Source organism: Jaculus jaculus (genome assembly GCF_020740685.1).
Source record: "Jaculus jaculus isolate mJacJac1 chromosome Y unlocalized genomic scaffold, mJacJac1.mat.Y.cur SUPER_Y_unloc_3, whole genome shotgun sequence".
NCBI lineage: Eukaryota > Metazoa > Chordata > Mammalia > Rodentia > Dipodidae > Jaculus > Jaculus jaculus.
In genome coordinates, this window is record NW_025423388.1 from 169077 (window position 1) to 186033 (window position 16957).

Consider the following 16957-nt stretch of genomic DNA (forward strand, 5'->3'; position numbering starts at 1 on the left):
AACTACAGTGTTGGTAAAAATTACTGCTAATGTTTGAACAAGACATATCCTTTCCAAAACATGTGTTGGGGTTTAGTCCCCAAGAGTGGCATTAAGAAGAAAGAAACCTGACTGTAGTCATTGTATGGTTTTGGAGTTTGACTGTGAAATGTTCCCCAATGATCTCATGTGCAGCTTGCGAAAATTACATACTTTTAAGAAGTGAAGTCTTGTAGAAAGTGGGTCACTGGTCTTGAGGTGTGATAGCCACACCTCCACTTCCTGTAACATCTCTACTCTCTGTCAGTTCTAGGAGAGAGGGGAAGGCTCCAGTGCCCCATTGGACAGGGGTCCAGGAGTGAGGAGAAGGCACGCAGTGTGAGGCCATCTGGGAGAGGGTTAAGGCACATGGTCTTCAGGGGTGTAGAAAGAAGGGAATGTGTGTGGACTGCCTGTGCCTAGAGAGAAGGGAAGTCACCTTTACTGAGGGTGTGTGTGTGGGGTAGGGTGGTTCCAGGAGAGAGGGGTAGGCGCACTGCATCCCTGAGAGAGAGGAAGGCTCATGTACTACTGGGCTCTGGGAGAGAGCGGGGAAGGCTAGTGTACTATGTGGTTCCCAGAGATAAAGGATGGCACATGTACTGCGAGGGGTCCAGGAGAGAGGGGAAGGCACGAGGACTGTGTGTGTGTGTGGGGGGGGAGCACGCAGTAGGCAGGGCTCCTTGAGAAAGGGGAAGGCCCTTGGGCCCCAAACTACCTAGTCCTGCCTGCCTGGCCCTCTCTCCAGGACCTCCACCATCCCTGTGCCTTCTTCTCTCTGGGACACACCCCAACCAGAGCCCTTGCACCTTCACCCACCTCCTGGATCCCCACACGCTTGCCTGCTTATCTTCTACTCTCCTTCTGACCCTGCCCATGGGGGCCTCATGCTTCCCCTATCTCTGATGCACACCCCAACCAAGGTCCACAGGCCCTAGCCTGGCTCAGTGCTCCATCCTCCATCCCAAGGGAATGCTGCTGCCCCTCGCTGTTTTCTCTAACAAACAATCTGTAGAGATCAACTCTGGGGTTCTCTTTGGCTTTTCTCTTATGCTTTCCTAACATGGTTATGTTCTGATAATTTAGGCATGCTGTTGGCTGTGGCTGCCTGGCTGTGGCTGCTGCACATCTGATATGTACCTATGACCATTAGTAGCATTGCTGGGTCTGATCATTGCTTTCATGGCTTCCCTGAGGACATGGACTAGACTTTGTGCATGGAGACTGTTGCAGTCTGGGTCGCATTGCTGTTAGAAATCACCCAACCAAGAGTAGCTTCTGGGAAAAAGAGGTTTATTTTGGCTTACAGGCTTGAGGGGAAGCTTCACGATGGCAGGGGGAAACGATGGCATGAGCAGAGGGTGGACATCACCCCCTGGCCAACATAAGATGGAACACAGCAACAGGAGGGTGTGCCAAACACTGGCATGGGGAAACTGGCTATAAAGCCCTTAAGCCCACCCCCAACAATACACTCCCTCCAGGAGGCATTAATTCCCAAATATCCATCAGCTGGGAACCTAGCATTCAGAACACCTAAGTTTATGGGGGACACCTGAATCAAACCACCACATTCCGCCCCTGGCCCCCATAAACTGATATCCATACATGATGTAAAATACAATGCATTCATCTCATTTTAAAAGTCCCCATAGTTTTTATCAATCCCAAAGATTTTTATACATCCCCATAGTCCAAGATCTTTTAATTGAGCCATAATACCAAAACAACCTCAAAAAACCCATAATCACACAGAATAAATATTCACACTGCAAAAGATGGCATTGGGCATAGCAAAGAAACATTCAACCAATACAAGATTTAAAACAACCAGGGCAAATATCAAACTCTATAGCTTCAAGTCCAGCAACTCTAGCCAGTGACAAATCTTCAAGTCGGTTAATTCTAACCAGCAACAAGTCTCTGGCATTCCAATTCTGCCCCTCCAGCTAGGCTACTCACAGTCGTGGAAAACTTTATCGGGGCCGGCAGCTCCTTGGCAGCCATCTCACGGTCCCGGCATCTCCACTGGGTCTCCACTGCAAGCCACGGTTCGTCCTCATGGCTCCATGGGGTCTCTATGCAGGCAACCAGCAAACCCGCTTCACACTGCCCATGGCCATTTCCAAAACACAAGACCGTGTTGCAAACTCACTGACCCTCTTTCCAGCATTTCTTATACTCCACGATACCAGGTAGGGTGCCAATTTGTTAATCCAGGGGGGAATAAAGCAGACTTTGAAGAACAGGACACTCCTTGAGCACTCAGGCCCCTTCAAAAGAATTGACATTCTTCCTGTTGCCCCAGCACAGGTCAGCTAGCCCAGGCTCAAAGGTTGTAATCTCTCAGTTGCAGCTGAACGGGCAGCAGTTCACCCAAAGATTTTCCTTTCTGTGCCATATCCCTCTGCACACACCAGTTCATTTCTACGCTAAGCAACCCTGCACAACTTCTCAGGACATGGGCACAAGAGCAAGCTTCTCACACAAACTGCTAGCCCAGTCCAGGCACAGCTCTTTCTCACCCTCATAAGCCAAACCTCACAGTCCATAGTTCTTACTGCCTTCAGGTCTTTCAGCTCAGACCAGAACAGTCCATCAAGCTGTACTTACAGCACTGCAAGGCATCTCTTAGGCCAAGGTTTCAAATCCTCCCACATTCCTCTTGAAAATCAGCTCCAAAAGGCCAAAGCCACACAGTCAGGTGTCCAGCAGCAACCCCACTCCCGGTACCACTTTACTGTTGCAGTCTGGGTCGCATTGCTGTTAGAAATCACCCAACCAAGAGTAGCTTCTGGGAAAAAGAGGTTTATTTTGGCTTACAGGCTTGAGGGGAAGCTTCACGATGGCAGGGGGAAACGATGGCATGAGCAGAGGGTGGACATCACCCCCTGGCCAACATAAGATGGAACACAGCAACAGGAGGGTGTGCCAAACACTGGCATGGGGAAACTGGCTATAAAGCCCGCCCCCAACAATACACTCCCTCCAGGAGGCATTAATTCCCAAATATCCATCAGCTGGGAACCTAGCATTCAGAACACCTAAGTTTATGGGGGACACCTGAATCAAACCACCACAGAGACCTATATTGCCAAAACCAAGATTCTCCCAATATTGTTTGTTAGGTCCCCAGTGTTCTCTGAGAAGATCTAATGTGTGAAAATCCATCCAGTGCTCTCTTGGTTTGCAGTAGTTAACAAATAAATGTCTCTGTTGTTACACAGGGTGTATTAGTTTATGCCAGAGAAAACCATCTGGATGATTCTTTCTGATTTACTGTCAGTGAGGAGATAGCATTTCCCCAAAACCCAAGCTGCTGAAAAAGGTGTGAAACTACAGGGTCAAGATGTACTGAGCAGCCTAAGTCAGATGTTGAGATTCTTTATTTAATACCATGGGGTTTGTGTTTCTTTATAGGAATACACTAGGTTGTAATTAGTGAACAAGGACTTTTTGCAGTGTTACATGGCCGGTAAGCTCATGAACGAGAACTGCCCTTCTATAGCACACAGATTACTCACTTATTTTGACAGAAGCCCTCCTGCTCTTCCTCAGCAGAGGACACACTGGTGGAGCCCTGCTCCCTCTCCCCATCAGACAGCTCACTTAAGGAAATGGCTGCCAAGACAGCCTTCAGCATGGAGGAACACTTGTTGTAGAAAGATATCACTGAACCCCAATCAGGGTACCATGAGGGTCTGATGCTCACCTGCCCAGACCCTTCCATTCTGTCACCAGCCGGAGACACCATGTTGCCATCCTCAGGGGAGCATTCTCCACATGGGACGCTGTGCTCCTCAGGAGGGCATAGTGCTAGGGGGCATCCAGTGACACCAACTGGAAGGAAGGTGCCCTGGCCTTGGGGTGCCTGTTTGTTGGGGGTTTCCTTCAGGGAAATGGTCTTTTCCTGCTTCTTCTTCTGAAGGTGTGGAGAACGTTGGGGGAAATCGAGCTTCCTTCTCTTGCAGCATGGCTCTTCCTGAGCAGGGCTGCGTTGACATCCTCTCCTCCAGATGTTCTCGAGCAGCCTTGGGTTATCCCTCTGAAAGTTTGCATTTTGATAGATCTGAAAGGAAAAGGAAGCTTTTAGTCATTCTGAGGTAAAGCATGCATGACTGTCACACTGCCCATCGTACTCAGCTGATTATGTGATGGAGAAAATCATTTCCATTGCTTTCAATGGTCCTGGTGCCCTTCAGCACGGCCTCACTAGAAACAAAATGCTCACAGCTGAAGGTCGTGAACCATATGTAGGCCATGACCTGGCCTCCAAGAGTCCTCCTAGCCTGCACCTATCTAAGGGGATGGCACACATTTTAATATCAAACATTCTACTTTTGTACTCTATACAGTTACCAGTCAGTGAATAGTTTCAGTTATCCTTGAAAATGAAAAGATTTATCAAACTTCCCAGTAAGGACTTATCTTAATATTCATACCCTTATATTAATGCTACTCTTACTTTTGGTAGAGAATCTTCTCTTTTCAGATGGCAGTGACCCTGGGATGACTCAGAAAGTATGATAGTGCTGGAAAACAGTGACTGGACTACTGGGTAACATCTCGATCACACCTTCCAAGGCTCAGGGTCTAATGCGGACGAGGTGGCAGAAAGAATGTAAGAGCCAAAGGAAGGGTAGGACTCCTTACAACATGCTCACTCCAGACACAAAATGGCCTGGATATCCATGACTTCACAGTGCCTGACACTACCTACACAAGGCCATCATAAGAGGAGGAAAAGATCATGACACCAAAAATAAAAGAGAGAATAACCTTTTATCTACATGTGTGGTGTGTATGTTCATATGTATGTTGGCACATACATGTGTAAGTGCATGTGCAAATGTGCTTGTGTGGGTGGAGCCTAGGGGACAACCTCAGGTGTTACCCTCAGGAACTCCATCTGCTACTGCTTCTTTTTCTGGGGGTGGGATTGAGTTAGGGTCTCACTCTAGCACAGGGTGACCTGGATTTCATGATATAGTCTCAAGGTGGCCTCAAACTCTTGGCAATCCTCCTCTCTCTGCCTCCCAAGTGCTACATCTGCTTCTTTTTGAAGCAAGGTCTCGCATAGGCCTTGAGTTCACCAATTTGGCTGGACTAGTTGGCTGGAGAGCCCCAGGTTTTCCTGTCTCCGCTTCTTCAGTGCTGGGATTGCAGGAGTGTGCTGCCACACCTGGCACTTTACAGGGGTACCAAGGACAGTGCTTGCCAGGCTAGCACTTGACACACTGAACTTCTGTCACTCATCTCCAGAATAGTCTTGTCATGTGACTTGCAGTCCTTGAGATTCCTAGTCTTCCTATGCCACTTGTCAAGACTATGAACTTACACTCTAAGCAGCTCTACCATTCTGCACAAAGATCTTCATTAAACCACATGATAGCAGAATCTCACTTTCTTCTGGGCACCTGCTTAAGTAAAAATTTTCCCCTTTAAGGGGCAGCTGTGTTGCTGCAGCTGAGATTTCCTGCTCTTGCTTCCTGTGCTATATTTGACCATAAGCTCATTGAGGGCCTCAACAATATTGTTTTCTTTCTGCTCTACCTGAAAGCCTGACTAAGAGCTTTGCACATAGCACGTGATTTGTGGATGTTTAGGGATATGAACAACCAAGACACTTGTGCTGGGTAGTAAACTTTATAGGGGGTTTGATGACAAAAAAGCTGAGTCTAATTTTTTTTAGTATATGATTCTACGTTGGATGATTATAAACATATTGTTTTGCACAGGTGTGCCAAATGGTTATTAAATTAAAATTTTAAATGCAGATTATTAGTAATATTATTATTATTATTTTGGGTTTTTCTCAAGGTAGCGTCTTGCTCTAGCCCATACTGATCTGGAATTCAATATGTAACCTCAGGGTGGCCTCAAATTCATGGAAATGTTCCTACCACAGCCTCCCAAGTGTTGGGTTTAAAGGCATGTGCTGCCATACCTGGCCTTTTAATAGATTTTTACTTATTTATTTGCAAGCATAGCAAAAGAAGAGAGAGGGAGACAGAGAGAATGGGCATGCAGGGCATACTGCCCCTCCAAATGAAGTCCAGACACATGTGCCACCTTGTGCAGCTAGCTTACGTGGTTACCAGGGAATTGAACCTGTGTCCTTAGGCTTCATAGGCAAGTGCCTTAACTGCTAAGCATCTCTGTAGCCCCAGTAATATTACTTTTTACTTAGAACATCATTTATCATGCAGAATTGGTGGAAGCAGTGAACTTGACCAGCTATAAAGTAACGTCATCATTAAATTTAATTAACTTCAAAAAAATTGAGAAAAAATGAAAGACTAATGGATAGAGGGAGGTGATATAATGGAGACCAGAGTTGTGAAGGGGAAAGTGGGGGAGGGAAGGGAAATATGGTTTATTGTGTGTAAGTACAGAAGTTGTCAATAAATTAATTAATTAAAACAGGAAATGAAAAGCTTACAGCCCATTGTTCATGGCATTGGTAGTGGGAATCTACACAAAGAATGTTTTCTAGGCAAAGAATTTTCTTTCATAGAAAATTTAACACAAATATACTCTACCATCATTTTCTTCTTTCCAGGGTGCACTGGTGAATTCTTTGTGCATATCTTCCTGAACCCATGAAGATTAAGTTCACAGATGAAACGCTTTAAGCTGTCCATTTCAAAAATTTTATCTGCACCACTGCGGTGAAGGACCTCTGCTTCAAAAAGTTCTCCCTCAATCTTCACGGTGTCTCCTTCTTCACTCCAGCCCACAGACTTGAACGCCTCGTTCTCCACTACTGCCCAGAGTTTTCTGGGAAATGAAAGCCCCAAGAGACTGCTGGTGCCTTCCTCGCTGGCTTCATGGTGGTCTTGTTCCTCTGTTTCGAGGTTCTCTCCAAGCCTTGGATCTTGACTCATGCCTTGGTCACTCTGAGTTTGTGAACCTCCTCTGGTGTCCCCGTTTGGATCACATGAAGCCTCAGATGGGGCTGCTCTGGCTGGCTCTTCACCAACCACTGGTTTCCCGAAGGATTTGTTGTTCTTTTTCATGCTCTGAATGTTCATAGTCCTACACTAAATCCGCACTACTTGTTCTGAGGATCACTAATCATGTTCTGCCTGGTCCAAAGCGCATCTGTTCTAGAACCTTTGTAGGGAAGCAACAAACTGCTGATGTCACCATGGGCTCTGACATGTCATGTCACCATGGTGACTCATAGTCAGTTAGAGGAGAGACAAGTGCTCAAATGTGGAGGAGTGCTTGACCTAATCTCACCTACAATTTTTTTTCCTCAGGAATGTGGATAAAAGTGTAGTTTACATTTTCAGAATTCTCCCCTGATTTCTGACAGGTAAATTTTGACACGGTCTTGTCCTGCAAGTGTTGAGAAACAGATCCCATTTCCTGTCACACCCCTGGAGAAGGATGGGAACTGGAAAGGCAGTTTTCATTCTCTCTGCTTAGCTCAGGGCTCAGCACCTACTTGGTAAAAGTGTGAGGCAGCATGGAGCCTTGGAGTGGCTCAGATGTCAAAGACGTTTGTTAACAGAGCCTCCAAATCCGGGCTCTGATCATACCATTACAGCAGCAGGAGACCTTGGTGCACCCATTTGTGTGTGCACACATTGCACACATGCACACACACAAATAAACAAATACACAAATGTACGTATATGTCAGTTTTCCAAAAGATTATTCAGGTCAGATATACAATGAGGCCACAGTACCTCCATAGCACAGAGGCCTTCCTTTGATCATTACTGAAAAGCACCCCAACCCCAGGTCTGTCATTATGATTTTCCAACTGTGCCCACAGGCTATTTGGATCAAAGCATTTATATGCACATATGAAAATATGTCATTATAAAACCAGCTATTTTTAAAAAAGCATTTTATTTATTTACTTGTATTTCTTTGCAAGGAAAGAGAGAGAAAGTGAGAATGGCAGTATAAGCCTCTAACCACTGCAAAAACGTCTCCAGATACATGCACCACTTTGTGCATCTGGCTTTATATGCATACTAAGGTATCAAACCTGGGTCATTAGGCTTTGCAAGCATGCGTCTCAAACAGTGACTGATCTCTGCAGCCCAAACCCGGCATTTTGTACAGTTAATATATTCTAACAACAAAATAAGCTAAGTAATAATCAACATTAGCAGCTGTGCTACAACTCTCATTATTTGTAGCAATATTTTCTCAGTACTCAGAATTTTATAAACAGACTCCAAAGTTATCACACAGCAGTGTTATTTTAACTTTAAGGAAAAGGCTAATTTGTGTAGAATAATTATGTTTTCTAAAACAATATTGCATCATAAGGACTTTTATACTTGACTTCACTACAGAACAATTTCATCTGTCTTTTCAAAATACATTTTCTGTTTTTTTTTTTTTTTTTTAAGGAGAGAGAGAGAGAGAGCTGGAGCTCATAAATGAGGTGGGTGTGCCAAGGCCTGATGACACTGCAAAGGAATGCCAGGCACATGTTCCACCTTTGTGTATCTGGCTTTACATGGGTACTGGGGAAATCAAACCCAGGCCACCAAGCTTTGCATCCAAGTGCCCTTAAGCACTGAGACATCTCTCCAGCCCCTCATCTTTCTTTATGTTACACAGTATCTCAATAGTCCAGGCTGGACCTGAACTCACTTACACTAGGATTACAGGTGTACACCCACAGGAGTGGTTTTGTCCAATGCTGGGTGTGAAACCAGGGCTTTGTACATACTAGGCAAGCACTCTACCAAGTGAACTATGTCCACAGCCGCATCTTCAACATCTTAATCACTGTTCATTACCATAACCATATCATTATGGCACCCCACATCCTAAAACCATTTAAACCAGTCTCAATAGAGGAAATGTACCCCCAAATGAAGGCAAGTAACAGAAGAACTGAGTAAATGAAGCAGTCAAACTTCACCCTACCTTTTGTGTCATAATCAGTTTCTCTTTGTGGAATCTTGCTCAGAAATAACTCTATGCTCGATGTTTTTGTTTTTGTGATGTTTCCTGCACAGATAAGTAAATGAGATTGTGTCTGAGACAGAATTTCCTAAGAAATAATGCCTCACTTAGCTGCTCCACCCATTAAATTCTAACAGGCATTACAACATGAAGGATGTATTGATTTATTGGAGATATATCATGTTTCTGTGGCCCCTACTAGTCCCAAACACTCATGGAATTCACTTAATGTCTAGCAAACAAAGAGCATATTTTTCAGTTAACACACTGCTCTTTTATGTATCTGTGGTCACACAGAGGTGTCCTCATCATAATCACTGGTATTTGGAAGGTTCATTCAGAATGTTGAAGTTGAGTGTGGTAGTGCATGCTTTTAATCCCAGCAACTGGGAGGCAGAAGCAGGAGGATCACAGTGTGAGTTTGAGGCCAGCCTAAAACTACATAGTAAATTCCCAGTCAGATTGTGCTAGAGAGAGGCCCTGCCTCTGAAAACAAAACAAACAAACAAAACAACCAACCAACCCCCAAACAGCAAAAACAAAAGCCAGAATGTTGACTGGAAGTCCCACTCTCTGGAGCCACACTGTGGTGGTTTGAATAGAATATGTGGCCCCCAATATTATATTCAGTTGTTTGTTTGTAGTTTGCATCTGTAGCCACCTGCTGGAGGCAGTGTCACTGGGTGGATCTTAAGGTGTGGTTATGAGTTTCTGATTTCAACCTAAAGATATGCAAAGTGTACCTAGCTGGAATTCCTGAAGTGTGCTGTGGCTTTTGGCTTTTAGGCTTGTGCTTCTGTCTGTCTGCTTGGGCCTGTGAAGGCAAGCCAGCTACTTCTGCCATTATGTAAGATTCTCTGGATCTGTAAGCTTCAATAAATCCCTTCCTCCATAATTGAGCCTCATCTGAAAGTTCATCTCAGCGAACCTGAATCTGTCTGCTATACACTCTCCCTGAAAAAGCAACATTTTCTGATTCTGCACAATACAAGTTTCTGACGTTGTTCAACTTTTAATTCAGCCACATTTGTTTCATTTTAAATCTAAAGGGAATGTTTTAACTACCTACAGGCATAATACTCCCAACATCTCCATGACAATTTGAATGTGAAGTCATTCATGCCTGGTGCCTTCAGAAACTGGAAATCTTACTCCTAAACCACTCCCTTTCTTACATGCATACACACATACATACATACATATAAATGTGTGTGTGTGTGTGCCTGTGTCTGTATATATATACATATATATACAAACAAATTATATATATATATATAATTTGTTTTTGTGGTTTGGTTTGATTTGCTTTTTTGAGATTGAGATTGGGTCTCACTGTAGGCCAGGATGACCTGGAAATCACTATGTTGTCTCAGTTTCCTTGAACTCATCAGGATCCTCCTACCTCTGCCTACCAGTGTTAGGATTAAAGGTATGTGCCACCATGCCAGGCTGTTTTCTTTTGTTCAATGTAGGGTCTCAGTCTAGCCTAGGCTGACATGGAACAAGGTTAAATTATTCCCCTTTTGTACTGCTGCATCTGAAATGTTTCAGACTTTTTGTTGAGTGGGCAAGGTCACCACTTGCCATCATAAGGAAGAGTGCAAAATTGACACATAGTCTCCACTTTCACTTTGTGTTGGCCATGAATTTTGTTCATTATTTTTTCATGATATTTGGTTGCAGTGGGCTGGAAATCTTTGCTAAATATACTTGAAACATTTTAGCTGAAAAATCAATATTTATTTTATATTTTAATTAGCATATAGAGCTCTAGGAATAATCATGACATTTTCCAAACTTCATAAACCTCTTTTGGCTCTGTGCATGTTTAATATTCTATATGTCAGGTGAACAATGTCTAGAGTACATAATTTTTATAAAGCAGGAACAAAGACAAAAAAGAAAAATAACATAGAAATGATCACTATGTCATCCTGAAGACCTGAGATTTGCTAGCCAGTGTGCTCATCTCTTTCCACTTTTCAGTCCTCTTATGAAAACTGTTCTATCTGGCCCATGATCTTTGGTTGTATTGGCAGTGAGAATTCAAAGCCAGATATAGACTGGGAAGATGTCTTAGTGTATAAAGATACTTGTGTCCAAACACAAGGACAGGACCTCTTCTTGTGGGCTTTTTTTTACATATCCTAATGCTTTTTATTTTTACTCATTCCAAAGTATGTGCCCAAAATCTTGTCATAAAATGACTTAACTTACAGTTTTCTTTAAATTCAAAAACTATTGAAATTCCTCTGGCATAAGTCATACTTTTTATGTTCTAATAATGCAAATTTGGTTTATTTTAGGGTGGCCTTCTGTTTATGTTGAAGTTGACATGCAATCATAATATTTTGGTTCAAATATATTTTATATAAAATATTTGCTTGCAAAGGAAGTTTTTTGGGGCTAATGAAGACTTCTACCATTGCCAAATGTGCCAACATGTCATAAGTGAAACAATGCACACATGACTTTAAGAAAATATTGTATTCATTTATTTGTGAGGAGAGAGTTGAGAGAGAGAGAAAAACAGAGAGAAAATCACCATGTCAAGGCCTCTTACCCCTATAAATTCATTCAAGACATGTGTACCACATTCTGTATCTGGCTTGATATGTGTATTGGGGAATTGGACTCAGGGTGTCTTTGTAAGCAAGTGTCTTTCACCACTGAGCCTTTTCCCTAACCACACATTCCTTTATATTTGGAAATATATAATATGGGAAGTACATCACCTACTTACATAGCCTACACCATGATGATGTAAGACAGATGTTGTGGTAGTTTGAATATGATAGTTGGTATGGCCCCATAGACTCAGACTTTTGTTGTTGTTGTTGTTGTTTTTCACGGTAGGGTCTCTCTCTAGCTCAGGCTGACAGACTTCACTGTGGAATCTCAGGATGGCCTCAAACTCATGGTGATCCTCCTATCTCTGGCTCCAGAGAGCTGGGATTGAAGGTGTGCGCCACCACACCAAGCTCCTCAGACTTTTAAAAATTAAATATTCTGCTTGAGTCCCTAGCAGGCAGATTCTTGCTGAGGAGTCAGGGGGTAATGTCACTGGGGATGGACCTTACTATCAAGTCCTAATGTGTGTTTGGGGGTGAATTCCAGCCCAAAAGTGTGTGGAGAACACTTTGAGCTGTGGCAGTTATTGCTTACTTCCTTGCTGTTGCTGTTTCTTTCTTTCTTTTTTTTATTTATTTTTATTTTTTATTTTATTTTAATTTATTTATTTGAGAGCGACAGACACAGAGAGAAAGACAGATAGAGGGAGAGAGAGAGAATGGGCGGGCCAGGGCCTCCAGCCTCTGCAAACGAACTCCAGACACGTGCGCCCCCTTGTGCATCTGGCTAACGTGGGACCTGGGGAACTGAGCCTCGAACCGGGGTCCTTAAGCTTCACAGGCAAGCGCTTAACCGCTAAGCCATCTCTCCAGCCCATGTTGCTGTTTATTTCTTCTTCATTCCATGAAAGGGAGCCACCTTCTTCTGTCACTGATGGCATCCCCTTGGATTTTTTGTAAACATGAAATAAACCCTTCCTCCCATAAATTCTGTCTAGATTAGTGTTCACCCTAGCTAGTAAAAGCTGACTAAACAGATGTGGTCCCAGTAGAGTAAAGTTATTGTCAATTTTAACACAAATTAGAACGCGAGGACACTGGAACAGCTTATTAGACAATTAAGAATGTAAATATTTGACCTCTCTATTAAAATAATGTAAAAGATATATATTATTACATATGTAACCCTTATTTTTTATAGGTGTAGACCCTCTTGTAGCCCACAATAGGTGGTAACTAATTAATGGAGAGCAGGCTCATGTTTGGATATGATTCTGACTTGTTTCCCAGCTCTACCTATGGACCCCATTCCACTAAGTGGACCAGTTTGCTAACTCAAAAGCAGTTGGTTTCCTACCGTGGCTGTGCCCCACTACTGCACTGGTTTGAGCATCACGACAGGTTATTTGCTGCTAAGTAGGTTAGACAATGTGTTGCTTGGGCAGATATTGGTCATTCTCCCCCAGTCGCCCATGCAGCACCTTCTGGCACTAGAGGCAATGATTGTCTGGGGATTGACTCTCTTCCAGCTTCCAGCCATGTCATTCCATTTTACGTGTCAACTGCATATGGTGTTTTCAGCAGTAAGGTCTTACTACTAACTTTTGGTGGGTTATCAAGTACTCTGACAGAAATCTGTCTGTCTTTTAGGAAACCTTGTAGGTCTCTCTGATCAAAAGCTCATTGCAGATGATATCCACCTGCTGGTACTGGTAGTTACAGGTCAGTACCACTAAGAGAATGAAGGAAAAGTTAACTAATATAAAAGCTTTAGAGAAGAGAGAGATAAAGAGAGAGAGATGGTAGAAGATTAAGGTCAGTATTCATCACAATCTCTTCAGTGCCTTGTGACTGAGGTGTTCCCTCTAAGGGCCTGGTAAAGGTTCAAGCATTTGGTCTGCCTTGTAGCATGTAGAATCTTATGATGCCATTGACATTTGGGTCTATATTTGTGTCCCACCCATCCTCTATTGCCCTCCTCTTCCCTCCCCATTCATGGTATTGTTACTACACGAGATGCTTGCTGGGTATGTAAGGCATCTTGGGTAGATTTAGGTTAGGTGTTGTAGATGAGTGAGACTATGCAGTGATTATATTTCTGTGATTGGATAAGTTCACTGAGAATGATATGCTCCAAGTTCACCGATTTTTCTTTAAATTTCATTGTGTCATTTTTTTCTTACTGCTGTCTAGAATTCCATTCTGTACACATACCTCAGCTTAGTTATCCATTCTTCTAGTGATGGACACCTGGGGGGATTTTCTATCTCTCTCCTCTCATCCCTTTCCTTCCATCTTCCATTTCCTCATTCCCTCTTACCTCCTTCTCTTTTTCTCTCTAACTTTGTATTATGAATTGAATCTAGTGCATGTGAGGCCAATGCCCTCTTGTAGAGTTATATCCCCTGCCCCTTATTATGTACTTCTTAAATATTGAGATAGGGTGCTGTAGTAACCATCTCATTGTTAGGACAAAGCACCTTACTGAAAGCAGATCAGGGGTGAAAAGTATTTCTTTTGGCTTAAGGTCTCATGGTGAAGCTCCATGATGGAAGAGGAAAAACTAGCATGAGCAGAACCTGGATAGATATCATCTTTGCCACAGGAGTTAGAAACCAGCAGCAACAGAGTGAGCCAAGCTCTAGCAAGGAGGAGCTGGCTATATTACCCCTAAGCCCACCTCCAGCAACACACTCCTGCAACAAGGCTCCACTTCCCAAATTGCATTACCTGGGGATCAAGCATTAAAAATCACATGAGTTAGCTAGGTGTGAAGGTGCATGCCTTTAATCCTAATAATTGGCATGCAGAGGCAGGAGGATCACTGTGATTTTGAGGCCAACCTCAGACTACACAGTGAATTCCAGGTCAGCCTGGGCTAGAGTGAGACCCTACCTCGAGAAACAAAACAAAACAAAAATCACATGAGTTTATGAGGGACAACTGATTCAACAACACTACAAGGTTTCATTAAATTATTCAGTCTCTCCTTGAATTTGTAAACTGCCTGCCTTAACATGTGAAGAATTTGGGATTTCAGACCTGTGGCATTAGGAAGGGAAACAGGTATTTTTTTTTTCAATTTTACTTATTGCATTCAGCATCACATTGCTGGTTGAAATCACCCAACCAAGAGCAGCTAGTGGGAAAAAGAGATTTATTTGGCTTACAGACTCAAGGGAAAGGTCTACAATGGCAGGGAAAAAGATGGCATGACAGAAGTTGGACATCACACCCTGGCCTACATAAGGTGGACCAAAGCAACAGGAGAGTGTGCCAAACACTGCCAAGGGGAGTCTAGCTATAACACCCATAAGCCCACCCCCAACAATACACTCCCTACAGGAGGCATTAATTCCCAAATTTCCATCACCTGGGAACCTAGCATTCAGAACACCTAAATTTATGGGGGACACCTGAATCAAACCATCATGTCATGTAGTGTCCCTATACACTCACAAGCAAACCCACACCTCCCCTCCATCTATCTCTTGTAAACACACACAGACACACACACACACAAAAATCAAACTGTATGTTGAAGATATTAATATGTGTATGGATAGTAAGAAGTTGCAGTTGGGACACCTGAATTTAACCCATTTCTCTAAAATGAAGTGGAGTCTTATGCACACAACATATTTTATTTCCACTTTTTCTCATTAGCCCTGAATGCCAGGCAGTAAGGTATAAGGTTGTTTCACAGCCAAGTACAACTGAATACTCAGTTATCCTCCCTTTCCTGTGGACACAGGGACACATAGCTGAACTTTCCTCATTATCTGTTCTTTTTCTTCACCCAACAGTCCTTATCAAATGCTAGGCTATGCTCCCTCTGAGGCACTCAAATCTGTTTTCTCATCATCCCTGACCTCCATCATTCTGGTTCACATGCTGTTAACATTCCCTGCCTTACACTACTGGCTGTCAAATGCCAGCTACTTGCGCTTTCATTGTTGTCTTCAAATGATCCTTGACACCTCTAAAAACTTAATTGGATGAAAAGTCAGCCCTCTGCATCCCCATCCACACTATACATATCATGGGTACATATGTGTATATGTGCATTCTATGCATGTGCGTGGCATATAGGCACCCCTGCACATCCATATTCCATATACATCCATGTCACGTGCATGTGTTTTTGTTTCTACACATGTATGTTGTGCATATGTGTGCACATATGCATGTATGTGGAGGCATCTGTATAAATATGCATATGCACTCATGAACTCATAAGTGTATGCATATATATATTTACATAAAGGCACAGTCGGTAAGTATGGATAGTTGTAGCAGACAGCTTCAGGTTTGCTGAGATAAATTTCAGAGCAGACACAGTTATGGAGGAAGGGGTATATGTTGAAGCTTACAGATCCAAGGAAAGTTCCAAAAGGGCAGAAGAAGCTGAGAAGCCACAAGCCAAAAGCCACACAGCACACTTCACAAACTCCAGGTGGAATTAGGCACTGTATATATCATTAGATTAGTATTTCAAACCCACCACCATGCCTTAAGAGGTACCCAGTGACACTTTCTCCAGTCAGGTGGATAAAGATCCAAACTACAAGCTGATAAAACACAGATATATTGAGGGCCATCTATTCAAACTACCACATATGTCTAAATGTATACGTGTACTTATGTATTTGTTTGCATCTGTGCACATGTGTGTAGACATGCAAGTACATATACATACACAAGAATATATTTAGGTGCATGTGAACATGAAGGTGTGTGTGTGTGTGTGTGTATCTGTGCATGTATATTCATACACATGATCACAACTTCATACACATGATTACAAAAGTGTGCATGTGTAATATCTATGTATGCATACATGCATATGTGTGTGTACTTCTCAGCTCACTGCTTTTTAACAGTCTGTTGACCGCTATGAAGGTTTGAATGTGAAGCATTCCCCATAGCCTCATGTATTTGTGATGAAGCCTCATATTGAATCCCTCCCTGTGGACCCTTCAGCTGGTATGGCCTTGAGATGCGGTATCCCAGCCTGGCTTGCTGCACTCAGCTCACTCCCTCAGTTTCCCTCTGCTGATGTGAATACTTGAGGCCCAGGTGTCCTGCCACCTTTTTCCCACCATGATGAAACAACCCCTTGGACCATACACTGACAACAAATCCTTACACTCCATAAACTGTCTCTGCTCTGTTTATATGTCATAGCAATGAGAAGGTTGCAACTACTACGGTGGTTCTCAGAGAAGGGTTAGGTAGGCAGGAAAAATTTGAAGTCAGAGAAAAACAGGCCATCAGTGAAGTGGCAAAAATATAACCAGTGTTCTCTGTGTCAAGATATGTGAAACATAAACATTTAAAAACTTTTTTTTTTTTTTTACAATTTCTCTACTATACAAAAATATATGTTTTCTACAATGTGAATGTTTACAGATGTTTTTCAAAATCAA

At 43.0% G+C, this 16957-nt stretch overlaps 1 protein-coding gene across 1 annotated transcript; it reads right to left on the bottom strand.

The window, feature by feature from the left end:
* Nucleotides 1–3538: 3538 nt before the first annotated feature.
* LOC123457208 (heat shock transcription factor, X-linked member 3-like) lies at nt 3539–7052 on the bottom strand. Its single transcript, XM_045141199.1, has 2 exons — nt 6561–7052; nt 3539–4087 (listed from the first exon to the last, which is right to left on the bottom strand). Exons 1-2 carry the CDS (start codon nt 7050–7052, stop codon nt 3539–3541), a joined length of 1041 nt encoding a protein of 346 aa, XP_044997134.1.
* Between the last annotated feature and the right edge of the window lie 9905 nt (nt 7053–16957).

Coding starts and splice junctions, on each gene's coding strand:
- LOC123457208 (XM_045141199.1), bottom strand. CDS start 7,052: ATGAACATTCAGAGCATGAAAAAGAACAACAAATCCTTCGGGAAACCA. Junction 4,088..6,560: donor CTGGAAAGAAGAAAATGATG/GTAGAGTATATT, acceptor TTTTCCTTTCAG/ATCTATCAAAATGCAAACTT.